Below are 24051 nucleotides of genomic sequence, written 5' to 3' on the forward strand. Positions count from 1 at the left end.
GGCAACCTCCAGCAGGAATATTTTGATCTTGATCTTACACAGAATCAAATCAAAAGCAGTTTTTCCGTCACCTTCTCTAACTGCTTGGCAAAGCCATTGTTTTCTCAGTTTTAGTCCTCACACCGTGCATAAGCATAAAATTTACACACTATTTTAAAGTAACTGAAGGCTCTCATAATTACTACGTTTTCTGCTCTTGGAATCACCAGCCTCCTTCAGCACTTCTGTCATTCCAAAACCTGAGGCCTTCTTGCTTTAAAAGAACCACAAGTTACTGCTGTGCAGGCCTCACATCAAGAACAAGACAACAATTTCCACTGATTAAAGGATATCATCCATTTCTATTCACTCGATTGTTTGAGAAAACCAGAAAGGCAAAGCCAATGCTTTTTTGTTGGTGGTGGTTTGCAATATTCCTTAACCAAGATCCCATTTTCCCAAACCTCAGAACTGTGGAATCAAAAGGATGAAAGAGCCTTAGACTAGTTAAAAACACTTTACAGGATCAGCTCTACAGAAAAAAAAAAAAAGGTACAATTAAAAGGTTTTAAATAAAGAGAAAAATATTTAATTAAGTTTTTGCTGCTACCAAAATGAATAGTGATTGTTCTGAAAGATGACAAATAAATTGGACTTAGGCAAAGCTAATCACAAAGGAGACACTAAAAAAAGCTACCATAAGTGGAAAAATATTAGCACAGAAAGACTGACTGTTCAAGAACCGTAGACAGACAGCTAATCCACTTAAGTGTATTCTCCAGTCAAATCACAAATAGTTTGCATTGTTTAACATATAGTAGAATTTGAATTAGGACACTGAAGTAATTATAGAATCAGGAATAAGTAATTCTCTTTTAAAAGATCAGAAATAAGAACAAAGTAAATTTAATTATCAAATCAGAATAATATAGTTGGAATTACAATTAGCCACAGAGAGGAGCAGCAGCTTCTGGGAAGAACTGATCATCTATTAGAAATAATGACATAGCTGGAAGTAAACAACAGGCTTTCTAAGTCAGAGGAGGTTGTTTCATAATTTATGTGGATTTAGAAGAATTTCATTAGATCTGGTGTGTCAAAATTAGCTCCTCAACATTACAAAAAGAGGTTCCACTACCACATATGTTCACTAGTGGCTTAAGTCATTCTCATCATGCCTATAGACAAGCCAATTAAATTTGTAAGGAACTAGCTCGCCACGCACACAAGCATTCTTTTCTGCTTCACGAGGAACCTGAACAGACTTGCAGAAGTGTGCACCATGCACCAGTCAGAGTAACAAAGGATGTGTGATCTGCAGCTGGGGAGCTCACTTTTATTATCCACTGCTCATTTGACCAACTTTATGGTCCTCAATCACAGTCTAAGTTGGGACTGCCCCAGTTATCCATCATTCTTGGCTGGCACTTGCATGCACACTGAACTAACTTCAGGGAGATGATTCCACCAAAAATTAAACTTCCTTTAAAACAAAGACATTTTTCATCTGAACCAGCTCACTTCATGATTATGTAACTAGTACCTGCCTGTGGAAGGATCAGAAATGTAAAACAAGATTAAGTGGAAAAGAAGGAATGGGTGATGAGACACTGTCATGGTGTTGCAAAGTGATAACTTGAAGAGATTAATCCTATGAGCAAAAAGTACAGAACAGAAAAAGTGATGCAGCACTAGCAACACTAGAGAAGAAAAAAGTTAACACCTGTGGAAAGCAGTACAGCCAACAAGAGCAGTAATTTCTTAAATATGTTTTTTCTAGTATCAATAAGGAAACAAGTATTTTTATTCCCACACCTTTCTTTTATTCTGGGAAAAAAAAAAAAAAAAAAAAAACCACAAACCAAAAATAAGAAGATATGCTTTAAGAATTCTTTATTTTGTAAAAAAAAAAAAAAAAAAAAAAAAAAAAAGTCTTCTCCTTCTGTAACGGACAAAAGTAGTGGTCTCCTGTACGAATACATGAATGCATTTGGGTAAAAAATAATGCCTAAAGCTTCATCCATGCAGTTGCTCTAAGAGCATTTAGTAGACAGAACGATGCATCAATTTAACGCAGCTTATGTGGAGCACATAGCACCTGACGGCTGTACTGTATACTCCATGGGCATTATATGGGCCATGCTAGTTATGATGAGGTGACAATTTTATGCTGAGGCAACAATTTACAAAACATAAGCCACTCCACTACTACTATGAAAAGCTGCATACTGTATTTTGGGGGATTTTTTTGGATGCCAGTGATTGTCAAACTGAGGTTTGATAACATTTTTATTCCTTAGTAACTATCTAAATGTGTCAACCTCATGTATTTCAGAACAATCTGTCACAATAGACTTGGTATAAATAGGAAAAGTGGGGCCAATACTCTCAAAGGTAGAGTAGATGCCAAGTGCAAAATAAGACTTATACAGGAAAGTTATCTGAACCATCAGAATATGCAATGTACTGTGATAAAACCTGTTATGAAAGAGCCAGTAAATAACTTCTAAACTTCCAGTAAGGAGTGGCTTTTTAAGTAGTCTTTTATCTTACAGTGTGCTTGCCTTTTCATTTTTCAGATGTGCATCCTTATCACCTATCTTATTTTCCTCAGTCTTCTCTATACCTTAAAAAAAAAAAAAAGAAAACATTTTACAGTACAAATGAACCTGAGATCAATGCATACAGCTTTGGTTACAATGTTACATTACCAACACTAACCAAACCTAAAATAATTGCAATCAAGTTTTCCACGGCAACTGTTTTCCTCAAATTAATATCATTCAAGCTCTAAATGGCTCTGCAGGTTCCTGAATATGCACATGTAAAAGCATGCTCTGTCCCCATGAAGAAAAAGTTACATTCCGCTTTGCTACATAGCCAACAAACATTTTCCATGGTATTCAGAAGCAGCATTACTATAATATTTTAAGAATGCCTACCACCTTCTTTCAAGAAAACACATCCCTTTTTGGTCAAAGTAAAGATAAAAGGCTTGAGCAAGGAAAAAAAAACAAAAACATTTCACACAGTTGAACTTGGTGTTAGACAGTATTATTCTCCAAAATATTATTCAGGAGTATACTTTATTCACACATGTATCTTTAACTTATGATGCCGTAGAGAAAACTGACCAGGCTTTACCAAGAGGTTAATTTTTTCACATTGTTCATCCTCGCAAGAGAATGAGTATTGTAAGACCAGACAAGAACAGAGAGCAAGGAAGATTCAGACTTATCAAATAGACAGAAGGGTAATAACAACCAGCATCCCAATAAGGAGAAGGATTATTATTAGACCCAGCTCTAAGACAGAGCCCTGAGGCACAGCACAGCTGTTCTCCTGGGCCCACAACCAAATTACCAGCAACAGTAGGCCTACAGTTCTGAAAGTTTAAGGAAGCTTTGTAAATACACCTCAGAACTCTGCACCACGCTGAGTGACAGGGCTATGACATGCCTTCTCTTTTCTGCACTCAACACAGCCCAATAGACCCAAGAGGAGAAGCAAATGAATAAAAGAACAAGGGCTAACAGACTAGCAGTAATTACAGATTCAGTAGGGACAATAAGAGGAGCCAGGCAATGGAGAACTCTCGTGAAGTGCATGGCCCTCCAGAGTTTGTAATTACAAGCCCTGTGTCTCTAGATCCTTCTACTACCCAGCCAAAAAAAGCACTCCTGGGCAAAATACGCATTTTGTCCCTTTCTAACTGCTGGTCCACAAAGAGTCCATTCCACTGCTGCCTTCAGCTACAAAATTTGTATTATGAGAATGTGTCTAGCTTCTGGATCTAACAAGCTGCTACCCGATATCAAACAAGGCATAAGTGGATCTTTTTCTATTTACTAAAACTGTATTCTAAAAAGTTTTGAAGAGGTAAAGCAGGATCCTATACTTAAAAGACTAATAACAAAATAATTAAGAGACTACCTCAGTCTCCAGAAAAGACTAAGCTTATTACTTTACAATATCACAGGCAGGTTCAGTTATTTTATCTCCAGCTTAGCCCCCTAACCTGAACTGTTAGAACAGTCAATATGGTATAACTGAATTTAGTGTCAAACATTTTAGGTTTGGTTTTCTTGACACTTCCCACAACAATAAAACTATCATTTAACAACAATAGCAATGTGAGTCTACTGTCAGTGCTTTTAATCACTTCATGGCTAGATACTTGTTCTCAATAAATTCACCCTCCAAAGATGAGGATTACATTGCTCTTGTTTAGCACACGGTGTTCAGTATGACTGGTATCTAAATCGCCACACCACCTCGAATTTCTGGTTCATGAAAAAGTATCAGCAGATGGCAGTAGAAACCCACCCTTGCATTCAAACGTACTGCTGGATGGAACTATTACAAATGCTACTGTCAAGATGACAATTTCACCCATGAGTTCAACATCACAGATGTTTGTGCTATTTGAATCCAGTATTTACCTTTTAAAGACAGACTTTCCAATTAAGTAGAATTAAAACTTTAAAGATCTTATCAATAAAATACAGTCCAATATAGCCATAAACAGACCAACTTTTGTTGTTGTTATTTTGGTGTGGTCTTTTGTTTGTTTATTTTAAGGCAAACTTTTCTTCCTCCCCAGATCCATGCTTTGATCAACTAAAGCTACACACACAGGCACTTTCCTAAGAGTGATTCAAATTGTAAGTTTGTTCTTAAGTCTGTAGACTACAAGCAATCGTAATTAAGATAAGGGAAACAAAAAAGCTAGTCATGTGACATGTTGCCACTAAATGCTTATACTGTTCTTTCAATACCCAGTGAGAAAGGGTTTAGGAACACTACAAAGACTGCAATTACAATTGGCTAAAAATACAGACACTATCATTGTACTTTTAAAGAAAGCGAATCTCTCATTTTACTGCTTGACAGAGTGAACGGATGGCAAGCAGACAACACTACACAGACATCACACAGAAGGGAGAGTTCCCATATCTATGACAGAAAACATTTAACAGAAAATGACAAGGTAGCAAGAGAAGCAGAAAAGCAATTAAATCGAGGCTGAAAGGAGATCTCACTTTCTTTAAAATAATCTGGGTTTTGTTTTTCATGTTAAGATGAATGTATTCCATGTCTTCAAATGTGCATCACCAATTTACATAGCAATGAGCTACTACCCTTTTCACTGCTACGCCAGACTCCAATGATCCATTATCTTACTAGTGAACGAAGAGCCTGAGCTACTGTTTTTATAAAACCAAGGTTGTAATGAATGCCATATAACAAGAACAAATGCAATATTTAAATCTTAGTTTTAAATCCTGTTGACCAGATAACGTTCCAGGATCTACTTCTCCAGAAAAAAATAGAGAACAGAAATTAAGCAAACCTTTAACATTCTACTTCTTTCCAGAGCTACATGATTGAACTATTAAATACACAGAATTGAGAATAAAAAAAAAATCTTGCAAAACGTCACTAGTATCCACTACATTTTGAGTATGATGCTGGGCTTTGCGCAGAGTTAAAGATCTGCTGAGGCTCTTTTAACATTACCTAATTTGCTCTACAATTTGGACTTTTGTTCACTCTTCCCCCTAGAATTTCACAAAGACTGAGTTGGTAACGAGCATGTGTTTAAAGAACAGACAATAGTCTGGAGAACTCACTGGCCTCCTTGCAATTTCCCAGTACCTCTAGTGATATTTAAGTATCTAGCCCAGATTCAAGTTAACATACATTTAGTTTACAGTATTAGTTAACTAAGAGTTTGAAATTCTCATCTGTTTTTATACCACATAGCAGAAACTAGCAGGAACAGGTTAGGAAAGATAAATAAAAAAGGAATGAAACACAGGGTACTGGCAATATCTTAGTTCCCTGCACTCACACAGCATCATTTAACCAGACGAGTCCCAGCAAATGCCACAGTTAAAGGTCAATTCATTTTCTAAACCTAGAAACACTTAGTTTTCTTCTTAAATAGGGACTGGAAGTTTGATGTTGTTGTTTGTTTGCATTTCAGTTTTTCCAACTGAAAATATAGACACTTAAACAGATCAAAATTTACTCACTCTGGTTATTTTTTCTGCTAGTCTGAATTCCTGTAGGAACAGACTGTAAAGCTGACATAATCCTCTGAGCAGCATCAGATAAAGGCACTTCAGAAATCTCACATCCTATATATGATGTGTAATGTTCCATTTTTACGATTATACCTAAACATGAAATACACATGAATTATGCATGCTGTCAGGGTCACAAAACAGTCTGCACTTAACATTCTTTTCAAGTTAAAGACAAAATAAAGACAAAACATAGTGAATATGTTCAGACCTTCATTTTCCTTAACAGAAAATATTTCCTCCCTGACTTGTTTTTAAGTATTGTAATAAAAATTAGCAAATTATACTCATTTACAAAACCTAAGAAGTGAAACTTCTTTGAAATACAAAGTTTTAGTACACTGATAAAAGTTAAAGTCTTTTTAAGTACAGCTAAATTCTAATAAAAGAATGATAAAATGAGAATTTTCCTTTGTATTGGAAATATTTCCCCCTCAACATCTTTAAATTAGTCTATATCTAGCGTATCCATGCATTTACTGCTGGTGGTACTCAGGTTTTAAATCAATAAAAAAAATCTTTCAAGAGGTACCTGACAAAATAGCACCAGTACAAGATGAAAGCAGTGTTACTATCAAGATATACAAAGATTAATGATATACGTATTTTCTGAAATAGCACAAAAGACCTCTATTCCTTAAATGTTGTAAAATTGATGTAGTCAAGTAACATTTAGTATTGTTATTACATTTTTTGTCAATTTAAGATCAGCAACATCTAAAGTCTCAATGAGTTCCAAGTGTAGCTATTACTGTTCTAGATTTTATCCTTTTTTCCCCTCCCAAAGCATCTGTTTTTAAAGTTGTCTCACAGCCACGTTCTATAACGCACATAAAAAACTCAGAGCCCCTAGGAACAACACATATGGGAAAATTAGAAACAGAAGGCATCCATACTGACATCTTTCTTGACTTCATAGTGAAAACGGAACAATGCATAAAACTTACCACAAACACAAGGTATCTATGCAATATTTTCAAAATACTTGCATCAAGCAAACATTTACTTCTGTTTACATGGAAATATTTTTCTCAGCTCAAGACCATAGGCAGATTGCAAGTTTGAAGTACAAACATTTGTATCCAGATTCAAAGAACATCCATCAAGCTGCGTTAAGTTTTGCTTAATAGCTGTCTAGCTCAAAGAGGTTATTTTTTTTTTTCCTGTTTGAACTCACATATGCACTACTCTAAAGATTTCATAATGATCTTAATTCTGAAGCCAATTATCAGTTGGAGAATTGATGTTGCAAAAGACAAAAAGCATCTCAAAATTCTTGTTTGTGAGGACTTAATCCAAAACAAAAAGGAAACAAGACTAAACTTCAGCACAGCATAGAAGTGCTTACAAATCTTAAGGACAGTGATATAGGGAGGTATCCTTGGAGCCCCAGGATACTTGTGGTCATAGCCTTTGGAAGAAAAGAACTCATACCACATGATGCAAAGTCACAAAGAACTGTCTTTCATGGAACCTAATGAAGGATATGGTAGGAAAAAAAAACAAAAACATTTTGTACAAGGCACTGTAGAGTGAAAGCTGGTTTGCAATTTGAGAGTAAACATGTAGAAGGGGGAAGGAGGCAGAATGGCTCTCCTTTCCCTGACATTCATGCATATCATACACCTTCTCCAAACTTTCATAATTAGGAGTGACATTGCTTTCCTACTTGGGGTAAAAACATCCTGACTTCTCAGGGTGGGAAGCAGCAGCCTTCAAACTCTGGGGCACATCAAAATGAGAACCTAGCAGACTAAATACAAACAAGACCCCAGGCATGAGAATACGTCTAAAACATACAGATTTGCGGTAAATATTGACAACACTGAACTTGTCATGTTTGGCATTTAATAATAATAAACAATGTATGGAGCTAAACAGCATGAAATACAGATATAAAGATATACAACCAGTAAGTTAAAAATTACACATTTAAAAATAAGTTATATTCTTATATAAAAGCTTAAAGTCTGCAGTCAAAATAGTTTTAAGAAAACTGTTACTGAATTTAAAGGAAATTATCTAGCCTTCATCAATGCGTACAACACTTGCAAGCAGGCATGGCTGATATCATCAAAAATATGTAAGACTGGAAATTATTCTATAAAAGTGTATCTACTTCCACTGGTGTATTAGGAAGCTACACAAAAGTTTGATAAACAGTCTAACAATATCAGTGAAAGCAGAAGTATGAAAGCATTAAGACTGACTTCAAATGCCTATCATCATAAATTGCATAGAGAACCGCATGCAGTTATGCCAAAACTGGTCTGAAGTCCAAAGGTAAATTTTGAATTAATTTTCTCTGAAAAGTCTGGCTTAAGTATGGACTAGTTTCAATGGAGAGGATAGGCCATAATTTAAGACATATCAAAGTGGCCATAAAAAAAAAGTCTTGGTACTCAAAACAGATTCTGGTATATATTTTAATATGTTCCCATATAACAAAAATATTTCTTCTTAGGGGAACTGTAAAGGAGTCTTTGAATTTCTGCCTCAGAACTTTCCTCTTCAGAAGGGCACTACATTGGTGTTCCAAGATCTGGAATGACTTGCACTTTTTTTTTTCTTTTCAGTTCACCTATCAAAAGGTTCTTATCGTGCAAGAAAGCTGATCTCAAGTGTATGAAGCTTTCTTCTGTGCCATGCTGTGTGCCCTGGAAATCAATATACAGGTTAGCAGAAGAGCAGCCTACATGTAATTCATTCAGCCAACCAATGAATTAAGTCACATCAAAGAACTCAAATTGAAGAACCTGGACAAAATTCCAATTTGCACTCAATGACCAGATGCCAATAGCTGTAAAGCACCACATAATCCAAACTTGGTAACTGTGGGAGCTAAACATCCATTGCAATGACAGACAAATGTTAGCCTTGACAAGCTAATACACATCATTCCGTAAACTTGTGGACTGTTTACATTGACATATTTTCCTATATTAAGAGCACATTGAATGTTAAACATTAAGAACTTCACCAGTGGTGAAATTCTGATTTCCCAGGCCACTGGCTTTAGCCTCCAACTGCCACTCAAGCTTCTCCACCAATTCTTTCAAGTGATCTTCATCTTTGAAAAAATACACATACAAGTTTCTTTCCATCTGATGCAACTTATTGGACTCTAAGAAGTTTCTCTTTGACTTCAAATCAGCAATAAGATCCATAATTAATTGATTTAGTTTATTTAAATCATCCTCCAGTTGATTAAACTGTTCAGTAAGTTCCTAATAAAAAAAATACAAAACAAGAGTTAGACATTGTTAACACACTAGTTGAATTAGAAATATGAAACTTTTTGCTTTTGGAAACCACTTTCCTTGTTAAGTAAAAAAATCATTAGAAACAGAAAACAGAGGTGATAAATTCAATGTATGTAGCTTTTGAGCTACATCAGGTCCTGAAAATGTAATTTCACTTACATGTTTACTAAAACAGATGAGTTGAGACCATAAGAATCTAGCCTAGATAGATGATTGAAAGACATTTAATAAAGTTTTCACAGCAAGGTAAAAGTGAACAAACAAAAACCCAATTCAATTTTAAAATGAAAAAGGTAGCAAATGCAATTTTCCCAACTGTTAATCTTACCACAGTTCAGTGCAGGTAGGCTCCCTTCTAGCTACAAGTGCAGAGCACAGCACTGTATGGGCTGCTGCAGGGAAAGTTAATACCCCAGCCAGACCCAGTACAGTCATCTACTTACATATTATTTCTTTATTAAGGGAGTTAAGTTACTTTTCCTGAGAAACAGTACCAATAGAAAAAGGCATCACTGTTTTAAGAGGTAACGTTAATCAATAAAAAGTTTGTTGATGGATACAACCTGTAATCCCTAAATACGTATTGTTCCAATTCCAAATTTCTGAGTAACATTGTCCTATATGTTGCAAATTCAGTTGACAACTAGAAGCATTAAAAATATATATTTTTTTTTAAGTATTTCATAACAAAACCCTTCCTCGTTCCATTTTTAAGATACCTAGTTGCTTACTTGCTTATAACAAGCCATGCCTAACAACCCCTATTCCCTTTTAAAAGAGGCTGTAAAAGCAATACTCAAGAGCTCTGTAGCAGAATTGTCTTACTACAAAGTTCTCAAAATTTTGAAGGACAGTTATTTCATCCACACAAGTCACCTATGGGCAGGCCTTTTAAGGGGCTGAACCTTACTACTCAGGTACTACAGGGCAAAAAAGCCTTTCTGGAATCAAGCGAAATTTAAGTGACTTTTCCAGTGATATATCCAGAAGACATTTTCCACACCACAGACTTACCAGTAGTACATGACTGTAGATGCCTTTGAAAGAAGTGAAGGGTTAGATGCAATTATTTGCTCAAAACCAATAAATTATTACCTGCCAACATACACAAAACCCAAAATTTCCTAAGAACAATGTAACTACTGGCCCACCACCATTTGTTGCTACCCTGCTGTACCAATTTGTGTCCCCAACCTTCATACTACATTTGTCTCAGTAAAAGAACACAACAGACATGAACGTAATAATTTTAGTAACTACATAAGGACATACCCGGCTACTGAATAGTAGCTGATTTCCTCCACAAAAGAGAGCATCATGAAGGGCATTTACATCACTATCTAGTTTGGACAACATGAGAGACTGTTCTTGAGAAGACACTGCTAGCTGGTCTTGTGCTGCAGCACAATCCTGCATCAACTTCTGAGCCATCTGCTGCAGGGTTTTGTATGTTTTAAACAATTGCTTTTTATCTTCTCCTTCCAGAAGCTGGTATAGCCTGTAACAGAAAGTTAGACACATGGTTTTTAAAAGTTACCTAAGCATTCCCAACATTACTAGTCAAGAGAAGATCTTCATGTTGAAGTCACACTGAGGACTACACCAAAGGACAGGACTGCTCAGGTTACTCTTGATATACTGCTGTATCTCCCAATGATTTCATGATTCCATCTGTATATGGATCATGAATGATTAATAGGATTCCAAATATTCCAACGTTATAAGCAACAGCAATGAAATATTGAAGTAGCAGTTAATGAGTACACAACGAATACCACTAGTTTGCAGAAGCACATGTTGTCAGCTTCTATTTCACTACACTTTTCAAGCACAACAAATTAAGTTGTGTTTTTTTGAAGTGCTAGAAGACTGAGGACTTCAGTGGCCGGTGAGAAATGAGAAATCTTTATGACATTTTCAAGTTTACTGGACTGTTTCATATCTTGCATTTATGAAGAGACACCTAAGGAATTCTACAATTAGTTGAGCCATGAGAAGACAGCAATACTTTACTACACCAAACGGTACCTTTACAATACATCCCAGTCTCACAATTACTGATAACTTTGCTCAGTTGCTACTACCACCTCTGCTTATCAAAATCTTTAGGAGTTGAGCCCCACTAAAGAACCGGATTGGTTTTAATAAGAATGCGAGCTATATTTTAAGAGTAACTGAGTTTCTTTAAAGTGTCTTCTGCTTACTAAGCATTTAAGGTTTTCTTGCAACTTCCTTTCACAGTCATGAATACTAAGGCCTGCCTTTTTAAAGAAAGGAAAAAAAGTGAAAAGCAGAAAGATAACATTGTGATTTAGTCATATGGAGACTTAATAATAAACCTGAACAACGTTACAAGTTGTCAACACACACACACCTGGAGCAAAATTAATGCTACCTAATGCTGGCAATCAAGTGAGTCTGTGCAAGACTAAACTACCACTTAACATAACAGCTATTAAAACACACACACTTGAAAGAAGGGGGAAAAGCCTAGCATTAAAACATTAAGTATTATAGAACACACCATCTGAAAAGGTTTTGAGTCTTGAAGTGACATCAACACAACACATGTTTCTACAGTATCACCTGAGCTACAGGGAAACTTCGTTTCTTACATATTGAAAGGAATCTACATGGGCAAGAGGACACAGAGGCCAGATAGCAAAGCAAGCAGCAGCAATGAGCTAACCGTGTTTCAGATGTTTCTGGAGTAGTTCCTCTCCTTTACCACATGGGGGTTTTTGCCAACTAAGCTGATCAGGCCACAGATACCATCTGGGAAATCACTTCTTAGCAGCTCTCTGCATCTACACTTCTGGAGTAACTTCCAAGGAGCCCTAGGTCAGTGCACCATTTAAGAGAGGTTTCGCTATAAACATTCATGATGTTCTCAGCATTGCTTAGGAATGCTCTGGCAACATACACAAAACTGATACTTGAACAGTTTTCCTCAGTCAAACCTGGAAAGAGCCTCTAAGGATAAGCAAGAGGCAAATCTCAAAGGCTTCAGTTCTGGAGCAGTACAAAGTAGCTATAGCAAGCGACTAATAACTTAGCAATGGAGATAGCATCGCTTACCAAAGCCTTTATCTCCCCAGCTTTATTTCAAAATAAGCCCAAGTTCAACAGCAGCTGTAACACTCACCTACGAGAGAAGTCATCCTTTGGACCGATAGTGTTTCTCGGCTGTGCAGGTTGAGAGAGCTCCGATAACACCTCCAGTCTCTGTTGTAACTCGTTACTGCTCTGTTTCAGAGATTCTAGCAAATTGTCAAGTTGATGGTGCACGTCTTTCTGTTTCTTCAACTCAATTTCATAGGCTAACTGAATAAGTTCAAATGATGCTTTCTGTCTTAGCAAATGGCTGCAGATTTCATCTTGTTTAGAAATAAAACAGTCCTGCCGAGCAATCTCACGATCCAGGTCTGCTTTCACCACCGGCACAGTCAACAGTTGTGCATGCTCTTTCAAAAGAGAAGGCAGCTCTTCATTGTTTAGCTGAGCTATATGTTGCCTAATTGTTGCAATTTCACCTTTTAAACTAGATATTTTGGCCTCAAGGTTTTCTTGTTTTCCAACACCCTGCATAAAGCAAAATAATCGTCAATTTCCATCACATTTCCCTCAAGCTTTTTTTCCCCCCCTCATCCTTCATAAAACTTCCCTAACATATTTTTTCAGTTCACAGAAGAGTCGTGCATTTATGTGAAAAACATCACAACTATAAAGTTAATGAGCACTCTGTAAGCAGCTTTACAGAACTTCACAACATAAGGTGATTAAATACTTAAAATGCAGATATCAAACAAATTTCAATAGATAGTAATTCAGCCCTACTGCAGGGTCATGAAACAGTTTATTGTGGGAAAAAAAATCAGGAGCTGTATTTTACTTCACACCTGTATTTCAAACACATCTAACTGAAATCTCACATGCAAACACATTTTTATATTCAGCTGGGTGGCTATCAATACTGCAATCAGAAACAATCTTTTTCAAATTAATCCTTCAAGCCCTATATGCTAAGCATACATAAATGAAAATATACTGACATGAGTTAGTCCACAACTGCAGTATAAACTAATTTTGTTTGTTCTCATAATTCCTTCATGTTCTTAATTTCCACTAGTCAGATCTAACTGTCACTCACTGAGACCTCTCTGGGTTTCAACTGCCCACTTCACTTATTTGGTATCTAAGAGCATGCCACACCACCACGTCTCCATATTACGAGTTTCTGAGTTTCAAAATCACCAGTGAACTAAAACTTTAAGGTTTTGCTACAGAATGTGAACAAGAACATATTTATCATATTAGTTGCCCTATGCTATAAGATCTCAACTAAAGTTACAGTTCTGATTGTTGTACAAAAAGAGAAACAGTTACAATATGAAATTTAAGAGTTTAACAAAACTAGAAAGGTATTTCTAGGTTCTAGTTTTTCAAGGCAGTAAGTTCTAGAAGGAAGAATTAAAGGCACTCTGCCGCACCGAGCAGTTTCTAAGCATAGACATTGAAGCTATTCCACAAGAGCACGAATAAAGTTTCATAAAAATGTAATTTCACTACATAAAAAAGTAAATAACAATAACTCAGCAGGTCTTTTTTACTAGATGCAGCTGAACATGCCTGTCTCTGTTTAAAACTCCACCTTACATCATCTTTTGTGGCTTACCTCGTTCTTTAATGTCTTCAGCATGCTCTCTGCACACCGTATAGCTGAATTCACGCTTTCTTCTTTAGCTTCCATTTGAATTAGCTGATGCTGAGCACAAATATATGCCATCTGGAGCCTGGCCATCTCATGACTCTCCTCATAAGCTCCATTAGCCTCATCACAAGCGACTGGTTTGCTCTTATCCCTGAGCTGAACGCTGTCTTCATGCACATTTTCAAACAGTTCAGGCATACCTGGATAAAAATGCTTTTTAGCATATGAGGTGAGCGCTGCAGTGCACTGTTCTTCCTGAGACAAATACTTGTCCAAGGACAGCTGGGAAAAAAACACAGGGTGTGAACCTGCCCCTTGTTCTGAATCAGAAGCAGTGAAGAAAGAGGCCAATTTCTTAACTCCATCCATAAGAGAGAGCAGATCATTGTCAAGCTTATTATTTGCTGCAGTAAACACTGCCAGCCCGTCTTTCAGATCTTTAAGTGCTTCATCCTCTTTTCTTTTTAATGCCTGTAACATACTGCTGTTCTCAGAAATCATCAGCTGAAGCTTATTATGCCGATGAATTTGAAGATTTTTCATCTTCTGAAGAGTCTGAAGCTCATCCTCTAATTTCTTAAGTTCCTCCCTCTCCTCCTCCTGGCTCTGTGAATCCACAGGCTTACAGGTTTTAAGGACTTCATCTAGTGCATTTCCTTCTAAAATGGGCTTACCAGACTCAAGAAGATTATTAAAATCTTGCAGTTCTTTTTCAGATACCACATGCTGCTCGTTTACATTTCCACAAAACCACTCCAGAAATGATCTGTCTTCCGAAGACTCAAACATCCAGTCAAAGTCTTCTCCATTAAGCTCATCAGCTCCTGGATATCCAATTTTCTTAAGAGTTTCCACAAAGTCCTTTCCACAGCTCATGATTAAAGTATATTTGAAAGCAGAAAAGATCCAAATACATGAGGAAATCTAGAGCATTATTCCAGTGAGGTTTTTTTTTGTTGTTTTACATTAACATTCAGTATCTTAATAAAAAGGGTCTGCACAGCAGAAAAGAAGTGTCAGATCACACCAGAAAACCAAATACTATTCTGGGTTAGAGCAGTTACTGAAAGACTAGAAACCAATTTTAATATCAAGGATATCTTAAATATACTTGTCCTGATTTGATGACCAAAGTATGTTTAACAGTTAAATCCCAGATCTTTGCAAACACTTATATGTTTGCTTAACTGACACACATTTACCACTAACATAGAGTTTTACCAGTGATTCAAAATTAACAGGTGTAAAATACCAAGTAATTCACTGGCCTGCAAAAGTGTTTTATTAATATAGCTTTCCTCACATTAAATTAAAAAATAAATCTTTTTAACTCTTCCAAAACAAGGGGGAGCTTTCAGTTTGCTCTAAAACCAAAGTTAAGTACTATAATGCACTTAAAATCTTGGGTTTTTTTTTGTTTGTTTGTTTGTTTTTTTAACTTCAGCAGCAAGCAGAATCTTGTCTTCTAAGCCTTCATTTTAAAGTTTCCTCTGCAAATAGAACAAGAATCCCTTTAACAAAAAAATATTAAAACATAAGCGTTTTGGCCATTTATAAACAAAAATAAATTACACTCTGAATGAGTATTCTAGTCACGATTCTAACGTTACAAGTAAAAGGAGAGTAATTCCCAGCCAACAACCTACCAGCTCTGGGATCTCAAAGTATAGCCAAAAGATGAGAAAGGACAGGGTAAATTACCGAGAATTTCAGGCCTGCGCTACTTTAGCAGGGTCCAGATTGTTTTAAGTTTGTTATTACTTAACACGGAGGTTGTAAAACGTACATTTCACCAGAAAAACCTCAGCTCGTCAGCCGGCCGGGAAGCGATGAGCGTTGAAGAAATAAACACACCTTTCTGAAATCCGTGTTTCTAAGTCAGCTTGGAGATTCTCTATGTAATAATAATAATAAAAAGCACGAAGAGAACCCGTTACACGAGCTACCCGTCACGGGGCAGCCCCGTCTTAACAGCCGCACCTCCACCAGAAGTCGATAAAAACCGCAGGCAGCTCTAGGTTCGCCCACACCCATCGCCAAGCCGTGGAGAACCCCCTCGAGAAGGCTTTATTTATTAAAAAAATAAACCACCCCTAAGAAGGGGGCGGCCGCCGGTACTCACCGCGGGGGCTGAGGCGTTGAGGGGACGTGGGGGGGTGAGGGGCGGGGGGAGGGGGCGGCCGTTGAGCGGCGCCAACGGCTCAAACCGCCCGCCACGCGCCGCGCCCGCGCTGCCTCCACTGCGCCTGCGCGCCGCTCCTCTCCCGCCCACCCGATGGGCGTGGCGAAGGCGAGCCCGCGCGGGGATTGGTCTGATGCCCCGTGACGTCAGGCGGGCGGGCTCTCCTCAGGCAGCGGCCGTTGGGTCGCCTCAGTGGGGCCGCCCCTGTGAGGGCGGGCGGTTCCCTAGAGGGGTTGGATGTTCTGCTCCTCGTCCGCTCCCTTAAGGGAGTTTTGGGGGGCTTGTTGCGCACAGTGGGTCCTGAGGGGAGTGAGGGCAATGCTCTCTGCTATTTAACGTGGCTCAGTATGGAACAAATCCACGGTCTCACAAATCCACTGTGTTCACCAGGCCCCCTGAAGCTGAGATGTGGCGGGGGGGGGCTGCCATTATCCTGTAGAGGTGTACCCATAAAGCGACTTTCAGGACAAAGTAGCCAAATAAAACAAACAAACAAACAAAAATAAATAAATAAAAGAAACAGACACAAATTCTTAGTTGCTCTTTAACCTGCCTTCTTTTCATTACATGTAAATGACCCTTGGCTCCCGCATTGCAGGATTTGGTGAACACCACCTCTGCATTTAACCTTATCTGTCGCCTTCATACTAATTTAGAAACCATGAATAAATTCCCTTTCCCTTTTATCCCTATCAGCTTGAAGAGTGGCAAAATTGGGCCTCTGTACAGCAAGAGCTCAATTATTTCAGTTGTCCTTTTCTGCACCTTCTACAGCATCATTTCCTGAAGTGCAGAGAGAAGATGCACGCAGTCCGCAAGGTGCGGGTGCACCAAGGTTTTCTACAACAGCAAAATTCTCCCTTCTGCCATGTTTCCAATGCACTTCCTTATGATGCTCACTGCTTTCTTGGCCTTTTGGCTGCCACTACCTGTTAAGCCAACAAAAAAATCTCAGCAATGACTGTCAGACATTACCTGTCTGACATTATAAGACACCCCTCAGATTTAGCTGCCTTCATTTCCTGGTTACATTTCACATGCCAGGTTTTTCTGGGCTTTCCCATTTCTCTCACTAGCCTCCTTTGCTTTCTTATTGAGTCATGTGGAGGGAAAAAGGAGGGGGTTGAAATCACAGAATCACAGAATCACAGAATTTTCTAGGTTGGAAGAGACCTCAAGATCATCGAGTCCAACCTCTGACCTAACGCTAACAGTCCCCACTAAACCATTTCCCTAAGCTATATCAGAGCATAAGCTATATCATTTTCTATTTATGTCAGACATTTTACCTGAGCTTCTAGTACAAGATTTTGAAGTCTTCTGGGTGTTTGCAGGTTTCTTGCTTCTTCTGAGCTATTTTTGTTGTTGTTGTTGCTGTTGTTTGTTTGTTTGTTTTGTTTTGTTTGTTTTGGTGGTGTTTTGTTTTTTTTGTTTGTTTGTTTTTTTGAGGAGGGGGGGACATTTTTCCCATTTTTACAGTTCTTTTTCTTAAAATTGTATATCTGTGTGCTTTATTTGTCTTGCTGTCTCTTGTTACAGCGTGCAGCTTAATTGTATTGTGGTTGCTATCACAGAGCACCTCACCCACTAATAGCTCTTGAATTAGATCCTCTGCACTTTGGAAGACTAAATTCAGAGCTGCGTTTCATCTTGTGGCTTCTTGGGCCAGTTATTCTAGAAACAAGTCATTTATTGCACCCAGCAATTCTTTCTCCACATTTCACCCTGATGAGGCAATTGACCCAGCGTGCATGTGGGTGGCTGAGCCCTCCCACTACATGTCCTAAATGTGCAGCTCCTCTAATCTCACTTAATGCAGCTGTTGAAATGAATCAACGCAGGGAAACCAGCAGCCTCTCAGCTCAGCACAGCTACGGCTAATGCCCGTGAAGTTTTCTAGCTCCAGATCAGCACCTGTAATGCCTGCAAGGTGCCGCATGGTGATTTGTACTACAAAGTGGTCTGTGTAAGACTCAGCTTTACCTTAAGCCCTGACCTTGCAGTAATGGGTAAAAAGAGCTGTAGGGTTGAATTCCTCACCATCGGGTTACAGCCTGGTAGGCAGCTGCAGTTGAGGCTAGCTGGAGTTTTCAAATCATCTTGCAGGTGGAGTGCATCGCACCTTTCAGATGGGGAAGGAACAAAAGAATTTGCTACTTATTTTATAAAACGATGTCATTCAGCTCAGTCACTTCCATTAAAATCAGCTTATCCTATGGCAGTATTTCAGCATTGTGTTTTTAGTAGTATATAGATCAATGTTGCTCGTGTAAAAAATACTTGAGTAAAAGCAAATTTTCCAATTTTTACACCTAGCAACCTTTCTAAAATTCCCCTGACCTGAGAGCAAGTCAGCTCTGCTGCTGAAGCCCACATCCCAGAAGTCAGAAGACACATCTGATACAGGAGAATTTAGGACACTTTCTTGACTGCTGCAACTAACACCCTCAGTTCCCTGTGTGACCGGATCCTCTCACTCTTTCTTCACACCAGACTCGTATGCGGTGTCCAACCTCCCCATGGCCTTGCACAAAACCTCCACCCCCATCTGTTTAGCTGGGCGAGTGGGAGCATATCCTAATTCTGTAGCTGGTTTGGGGCTATGTAGGTGTTGGCCAGTGGCCACCTCTTGAAACAGTTAAGAGCTCAATTGGGCCAGCCTTCGGGCACACTCACCGCAGGAAATAATTTCACTCTCTCTCTACCCAGACATGAAATTTTCATGGAAGTTTTCACCACTGATTATCGTTGCAGCCTCCATCCTATCTCTGCTTTGACAAATTTGGTCAAAATTAGCCTGAAGGTTCAAAAGTTATCAAGGAAAGGAGGAGGGGAACAGATGGATGAAAGAGGAGTTGACAGACAGCATGATCTCATAATCCCCGCTGGCATAAGAATTCAGGATAGAATTGAAATATTTTAGGTCAGAACATTGTGCACTTAAACTTCTCATTTTGAAAGAACAAGCCTCTAATGTGAAACAAATTTTCATTTGTCAGACCCGAGATCAGCTTTTAGGGGCAGAGATTAAACAGCAGCCTTCTCCTCCAAACACGTTACAAACATATCTCCGAAATTTCTCACAGTCCCCTACCCCACCCACCCACAGCCCCAGATGCTTCCCTGTGTTTGCTTTTGCAGCTCCTTATGGGTCAAGAATGTTTTTCTCTGATTCATTTTTTTTTTCCTGGTTGTGTTCAGACAAAACATAATTAAAGGCTTACCTTACCCTTTTTTTCCATTCCAGGAGCAGTTGTTTTGCATCTGTGTGCAAGAACCAGAGAGGTTGCTCAGATAGCACATTGCATTCACAAGGCATTTTATGGTGGATTCCAACAAATTAAGACGTGGACGTTTCTGGAAAGATGTCTGCAAGCTCGGCACTGCTCCATCCGTGCCATGTTGCATTTGTTTCGCTGCAGAACATGCCCGAGTTGTGTCTGGTGCCTCACAGAGGAGCTATCGATTGCCCATCGGCTGCAGAGAGCAGCCAAGGAGTGCAGTTGCCGTCATGCAGGCACTGCAGCTGCCTGAGATAAACCCTCCCACCGAGATACATCTGTCACATGAAAATCTCATGGAAAAGTGTTTTGCTTATTACACGTCTAGGATGGGGCCTTTTTTGGTGAAAAGAAATAACAGAGGGACATGGAAACAAGTTTTTAGCTGAGGAGCTGTGACGGGGTGGAAGCTTTTTCATTTTGCATCCTACTATTCGGTGGCCCGTAGCAGCAGGATTTTGGAGGTCCCCGATGCAGGTCGCTGGAGTACCAGCCACTCTTTGTAAGCACTGTGTTCTAATGAAAGGAATCACTTTAAGCAAATTTAAACTCTGAATTAAACACAGCTTTTGAAGTGCCATGTGAGCTTTTACAACAATCAAGGTAGATTATAAAATCTGGCACCTGCTTGCTTTCTCTCGTGAGCACACGCCTCTTCCCTCTGGAGGAACAGGAGAACTCATTCTGAGACCTTGTGTTCCTAGAAAAGCAGGCCAAAGTGATTAGCTCTCTTCAGCTGTAGTGGATACAGTGCCATAAATAATAATAGTAATAATAATAATAATAATAATAATAATAATAATAATAATAAAGCAGGTCCCTGCCACTTCCTCACACTGCTCACTGATGGCAGCCCTCCGCTCCTCGCCTGCCCACCACACCGAACCCCTCCTGCCATGCCAAGGCCCTTAAATACGCTGGGAAATTTGCAATTTCCAGAAGTATAATAATAGTAATAATAGTAATAACTGAGATCTTTGCCATTGAAACCTCTTTAGACTATATTTTTAGGGGAAGCCGATGGTTGTGTTACTATGAATTTAATTATAATTTATGGCTCTTTCCCACTGAAATTAGCTTGAAAAAAAAAATCATCCTGATAGTCAAGCTTCTGGATTTTTAATATTAAAGTTACTTTTCTTATAAACAAATCATAAGATGTCACAAAACTCAGCAAAGAAGCTGCACAGGTCTCAAATTGACTGGACTTTCAAAAATAGTGCCCCAACATCAGTCATAATAAATTTAGTCATAATAAATTTATAAATCTATGATAATTTAGTAACGTGCTGGATAGTATTTTATGTGACTGGCACTTTCAAGAGAAAGCTTTGCTAAAAGCATGGTTTATAATGCTTTGTGCATGAACATTTTTGCTCATTCAGTGGCTTACTGGAATCAAACGTAAAAATACTGACAAGCCACATACCAGGACTTCAACCTAAAAGGACTGCTTCTGTATTTTTAAGTCGTCTCTGTATTTAAGTGCAACATGCTTGAGAAATTGAAACAAAAACCAAGGGATATCTCACACCACGGTTGAAAGTGTAATGACACAATTTGCAAAAGCAGTTCAGTTCTGTCCCGCCTCCCATCTCCCCTACTAACAAACTGAAATGCTCACCGTTGGCTGGCTGTGCATCACCTGAGGTGTGAATTCGATATGCAACAAAATACACAGGCAGGACTTGTAGGCTGCCTGTCACACGCTGCTTTTCTACCTTGCACCGAGCTGGAGTGACTTCAAGTGCAATTCTCTCGAACAGACAGTAACGCATTTCAATTTGCACTTGGTTTTATAGGTTGGTTTTGTCCTCAGAAATTTAATAGTGGGAATTTACACAGCACCCACGGTTACAGACAAATAACGTTAATGACTATTAAGGTTACGTTGGGCCAACGTAGGTAAAAGAACTTTAATTTGAATAGCACGCCGGCCTTAATGCCATACTATTAATTTGAATTGCTAAAGCTCAGTGAGCTCCTTATTAAATAGGCATTAAAGCCATATGTAAAGATCTGCAAAGAGAAGAAACGCTATAAACAGAGATGGTGGAAAATCCTAAGAAAAAAAACGAAACCCACAACAAGAAGGTATAAAAATCTGTATTTATATTATGACGAGATATTGGTACAACACAACACTCCGTGCGAGCACCTCGTAGGTGTGTACAGATGACCCCTGACAGTGTCCCACATCTCACAGACAGACCCTGCCTTTTGGCTCTCGGACCCAACGGCTCTGGCACAGAACCACTCGCAGCTTCACCAGTGACCATGCGTTCTGAAATGTCACCATGTAAAAATCCTTATTGCACAGACTCTATAAATTAAAGACCCCCACGTAACCACATTTTATGCCTCTCGTGCTAAATGGAAGGAAGAAATTCTGAAATCAGAGCACCTTCACTATGCTTTGCTGGGGGGCAAGCCTCTCGGTGCACTTGCCTCCCCAGGAACCTTTTGCAGGGATTAATTTAAAACAAATTAGATAGAAAGAACGTGGCCAAATGGTTTCTAGTATTTTCTGTTTGATATTTCCCCTGCGTTTTAATTCTAGGTAGTTAGGTAACATTGGATGGGCTTCTGCAGCTACCAATTAATGATGTTGCATTTACTCAGCCACTTGAACAATTTGCTTAGTTGCTGGTGAAGCTTCTGTTATTTCTAATCCGTTTCCCCCTTTACCATTTGGGGGGAGTGCAGATCTTCTTTAAGAGTATCTAAAGGGATTCAGGTCTCCTTCCACCGGTTTTGGAAAGCACAAGTTAGTGGATTAAATATCAACTGTTATCGGCTCTTATCACACGCAAAAACAATGGCCTGGAGCATCAAAATATTTAACAGCTTTCTGAAGGAGCAACCTGCTTTGCAGACATTCCTTGATCAATACCGGCATCAAATGGCAGCGTATAAAATTAGCATCACTTAACTAAAAGTGGCGGTGGAGTGCTTCTTTCTTAAAGTGTCCATGTTTGCCACAGCGCTGCTCTGCAAGGACAAGTTCAGCGCTTGGCACCGTTCTGCTCTGAAGCCGGTCGGGTGGAGGTGGAATCGCTGCTCCCAGGAGCAGAGGCTGCTGAAAACACCCTGAAGTCCTGCAGACGTTCATCCTGCGGCTGAGCGCCTCTGCCTCGTGCACACAGCTTCACCGCGGCTGCTCCCTTGGCACTGAAGTCAGTTCGCTGGAGTTGGTCACCTACAACGTACAGGAGGGTGCTCAGGCAGCTGTCACGGTAAATTGTAGATCAACAGGTGTAACTCGGTCTTTTTAACAAAATAAGGTTGGGTGTGGTACAGCTGAGCCCATACCTGCTGATGTCAAGAAAAATCACCCCGCTGAAGGTCACAAAAAGTCGTCATTCTTTAAATTAGAGGCTGGTTGTATTAGCTCCTTTTTTTTTTTCTCCATCTCAAATCTCACACTAAGAAGTTAGTAATAACGAAACAGCTAGAAACAAGCTAGAAACACCGGAGGAAAAACTCCCCTTCTCATGGGTTCGGAGGGGCTGTTTATGGCTGCTTTAATCTGATAAAGCTCACTCTGAGATGAGTTTGGTTTTTGCACGTAACAAAAATTCAGGACACAATCTGTTGGTTTTTTTTGTTTGTTTTTTTTTTTTTTTTTTACAAAACTCAGGATGCACTCTCTGCGTAACAACGTGCTGCAGCTTCTACTGGTCAAACCCTGCTCTTCCAGGAAGACACACCAGCCTCCGTGGGATACAAGGTAGGCAGCGACAGGATGGGAGCGAAGGCGTATTCATCCTCCTAATTGCAGTGGAGAATCTGCAGAGAAAGTTAACTGTTTGGGGCAGCTCTGCAAGCCTCTCCCGGCTGGCAGCAGGCTCGCAGCAGAGACCCGGGACAGGGGAAAAAACAGCCCCAAAGCAGCAGAGGGGCGCGGGTCCTCTGCCAGCCCTGTGCTGCAAGGGGGCACGCTCCATCCTCCAGCCCAGGAGGAGGCTGACCCTCCTCTTGCAAAAAGGGCTTCTGGGTGACTTCATCTCTCCAGAGCCTCTTCCACAGAGGAAATGACCCAGCAGCCCTGTCATCTTTTCTCTGCTCATTCTTTCCTGGTGCGGTAATTGCAGAGTGGAAAAAGAAGATGGGCTGAGAAGTGGGAGCTTTTCACCTGCTAAAAGCATGGTCAGGACACCAAACGGCACCTGTAGGGTTTAATACAGGAGCCAGCAGCATTCATTTTGCACTAACGCTGTGCTTACAGACACAGTTGCGTGCACACACCAATGTGTGCACGCACACCAAACACATGTGCAAGGATTCAGCCTAAAAATGAGGGAAACCAGCACGCCATCTCCATCCCTCGATGACACATCCGAGCCCCGGCTGTCCCCAGCGAGGGTGGCTGCACCCAGCAGCAGCCAAACCCAGCAGCGGGTGCAGCCGTGCCGTCACCTGCAGCCGGATTTCTTCGGTACCTGGTCTGCAGACAAGGGGGCTACAGCTGAAAACACCTCTCAGAGCAGGCTGCACGTAAGGGAGAACAGCACGGTCACGTTTTTCTTGATTGGGAGAATAGCCC

At 39.6% G+C, this 24051-nt stretch overlaps 2 protein-coding genes across 11 annotated transcripts in view; both read right to left on the reverse strand.

The window, feature by feature from the left end:
• The window catches only part of POLN (DNA polymerase nu), a 103083-nt gene extending 86830 nt beyond the window's left edge, over positions 1-16253 (reverse strand). For 6 of the 10 annotated variants that reach the window (XR_014692623.1, XM_084518015.1, XM_084518014.1 and 3 more), the window contains exons 1-2: positions 15829-15931; positions 6018-6161 (exon numbers count right to left, since the gene is read on the reverse strand). Coding sequence is in view for 8 of the 10 variants with exons in the window: in XM_084518015.1 (XP_084374141.1) it covers positions 6018-6092 (75 nt within the window). In the remaining 2 variants the exon portion in view is untranslated. Of the gene's footprint in view, positions 1-2543; positions 2606-6017; positions 6162-15828; positions 15951-16022; positions 16097-16164 lie in introns of those variants that run through there. The other 4 variants (XM_084518007.1, XM_084518008.1, XM_084518009.1 and 1 more) reach the window with 4 other exon arrangements.
• On the reverse strand, positions 7895-15821 carry HAUS3 (HAUS augmin like complex subunit 3). Its single transcript, XM_084518016.1, has 4 exons — positions 14007-15821; positions 12477-12913; positions 10604-10829; positions 7895-9295 (listed from the first exon to the last, which is right to left on the reverse strand). The coding sequence occupies exons 1-4, from the start codon at positions 14916-14918 to the stop codon at positions 9029-9031; spliced, it is 1842 nt and encodes a 613-aa protein (XP_084374142.1). The 5' UTR covers positions 14919-15821; the 3' UTR covers positions 7895-9028.
• Positions 16254-24051: the final 7798 nt, after the last annotated feature.

Source organism: Aythya ferina (assembly GCF_964211825.1).
Source record: "Aythya ferina genome assembly, chromosome: 4".
Classification (NCBI taxonomy): Eukaryota; Metazoa; Chordata; class Aves; order Anseriformes; family Anatidae; genus Aythya; species Aythya ferina.

Excerpts from the sequence above, each read along its gene's own strand:
- HAUS3 (XM_084518016.1), bottom strand. The coding sequence starts at position 14,918 with ATGAGCTGTGGAAAGGACTTTGTGGAAACTCTTAAGAAAATTGGATAT. Across the intron at positions 10,830-12,476 it reads AAGGATGACTTCTCTCGTAG|GCTATACCAGCTTCTGGAAG; the intron begins GTGAGTGTTACA and ends TTTCTGTTACAG. Across the intron at positions 9,296-10,603 it reads AGCTACTATTCAGTAGCCGG|GAACTTACTGAACAGTTTAA; the intron begins GTATGTCCTTAT and ends TTTTTTTATTAG.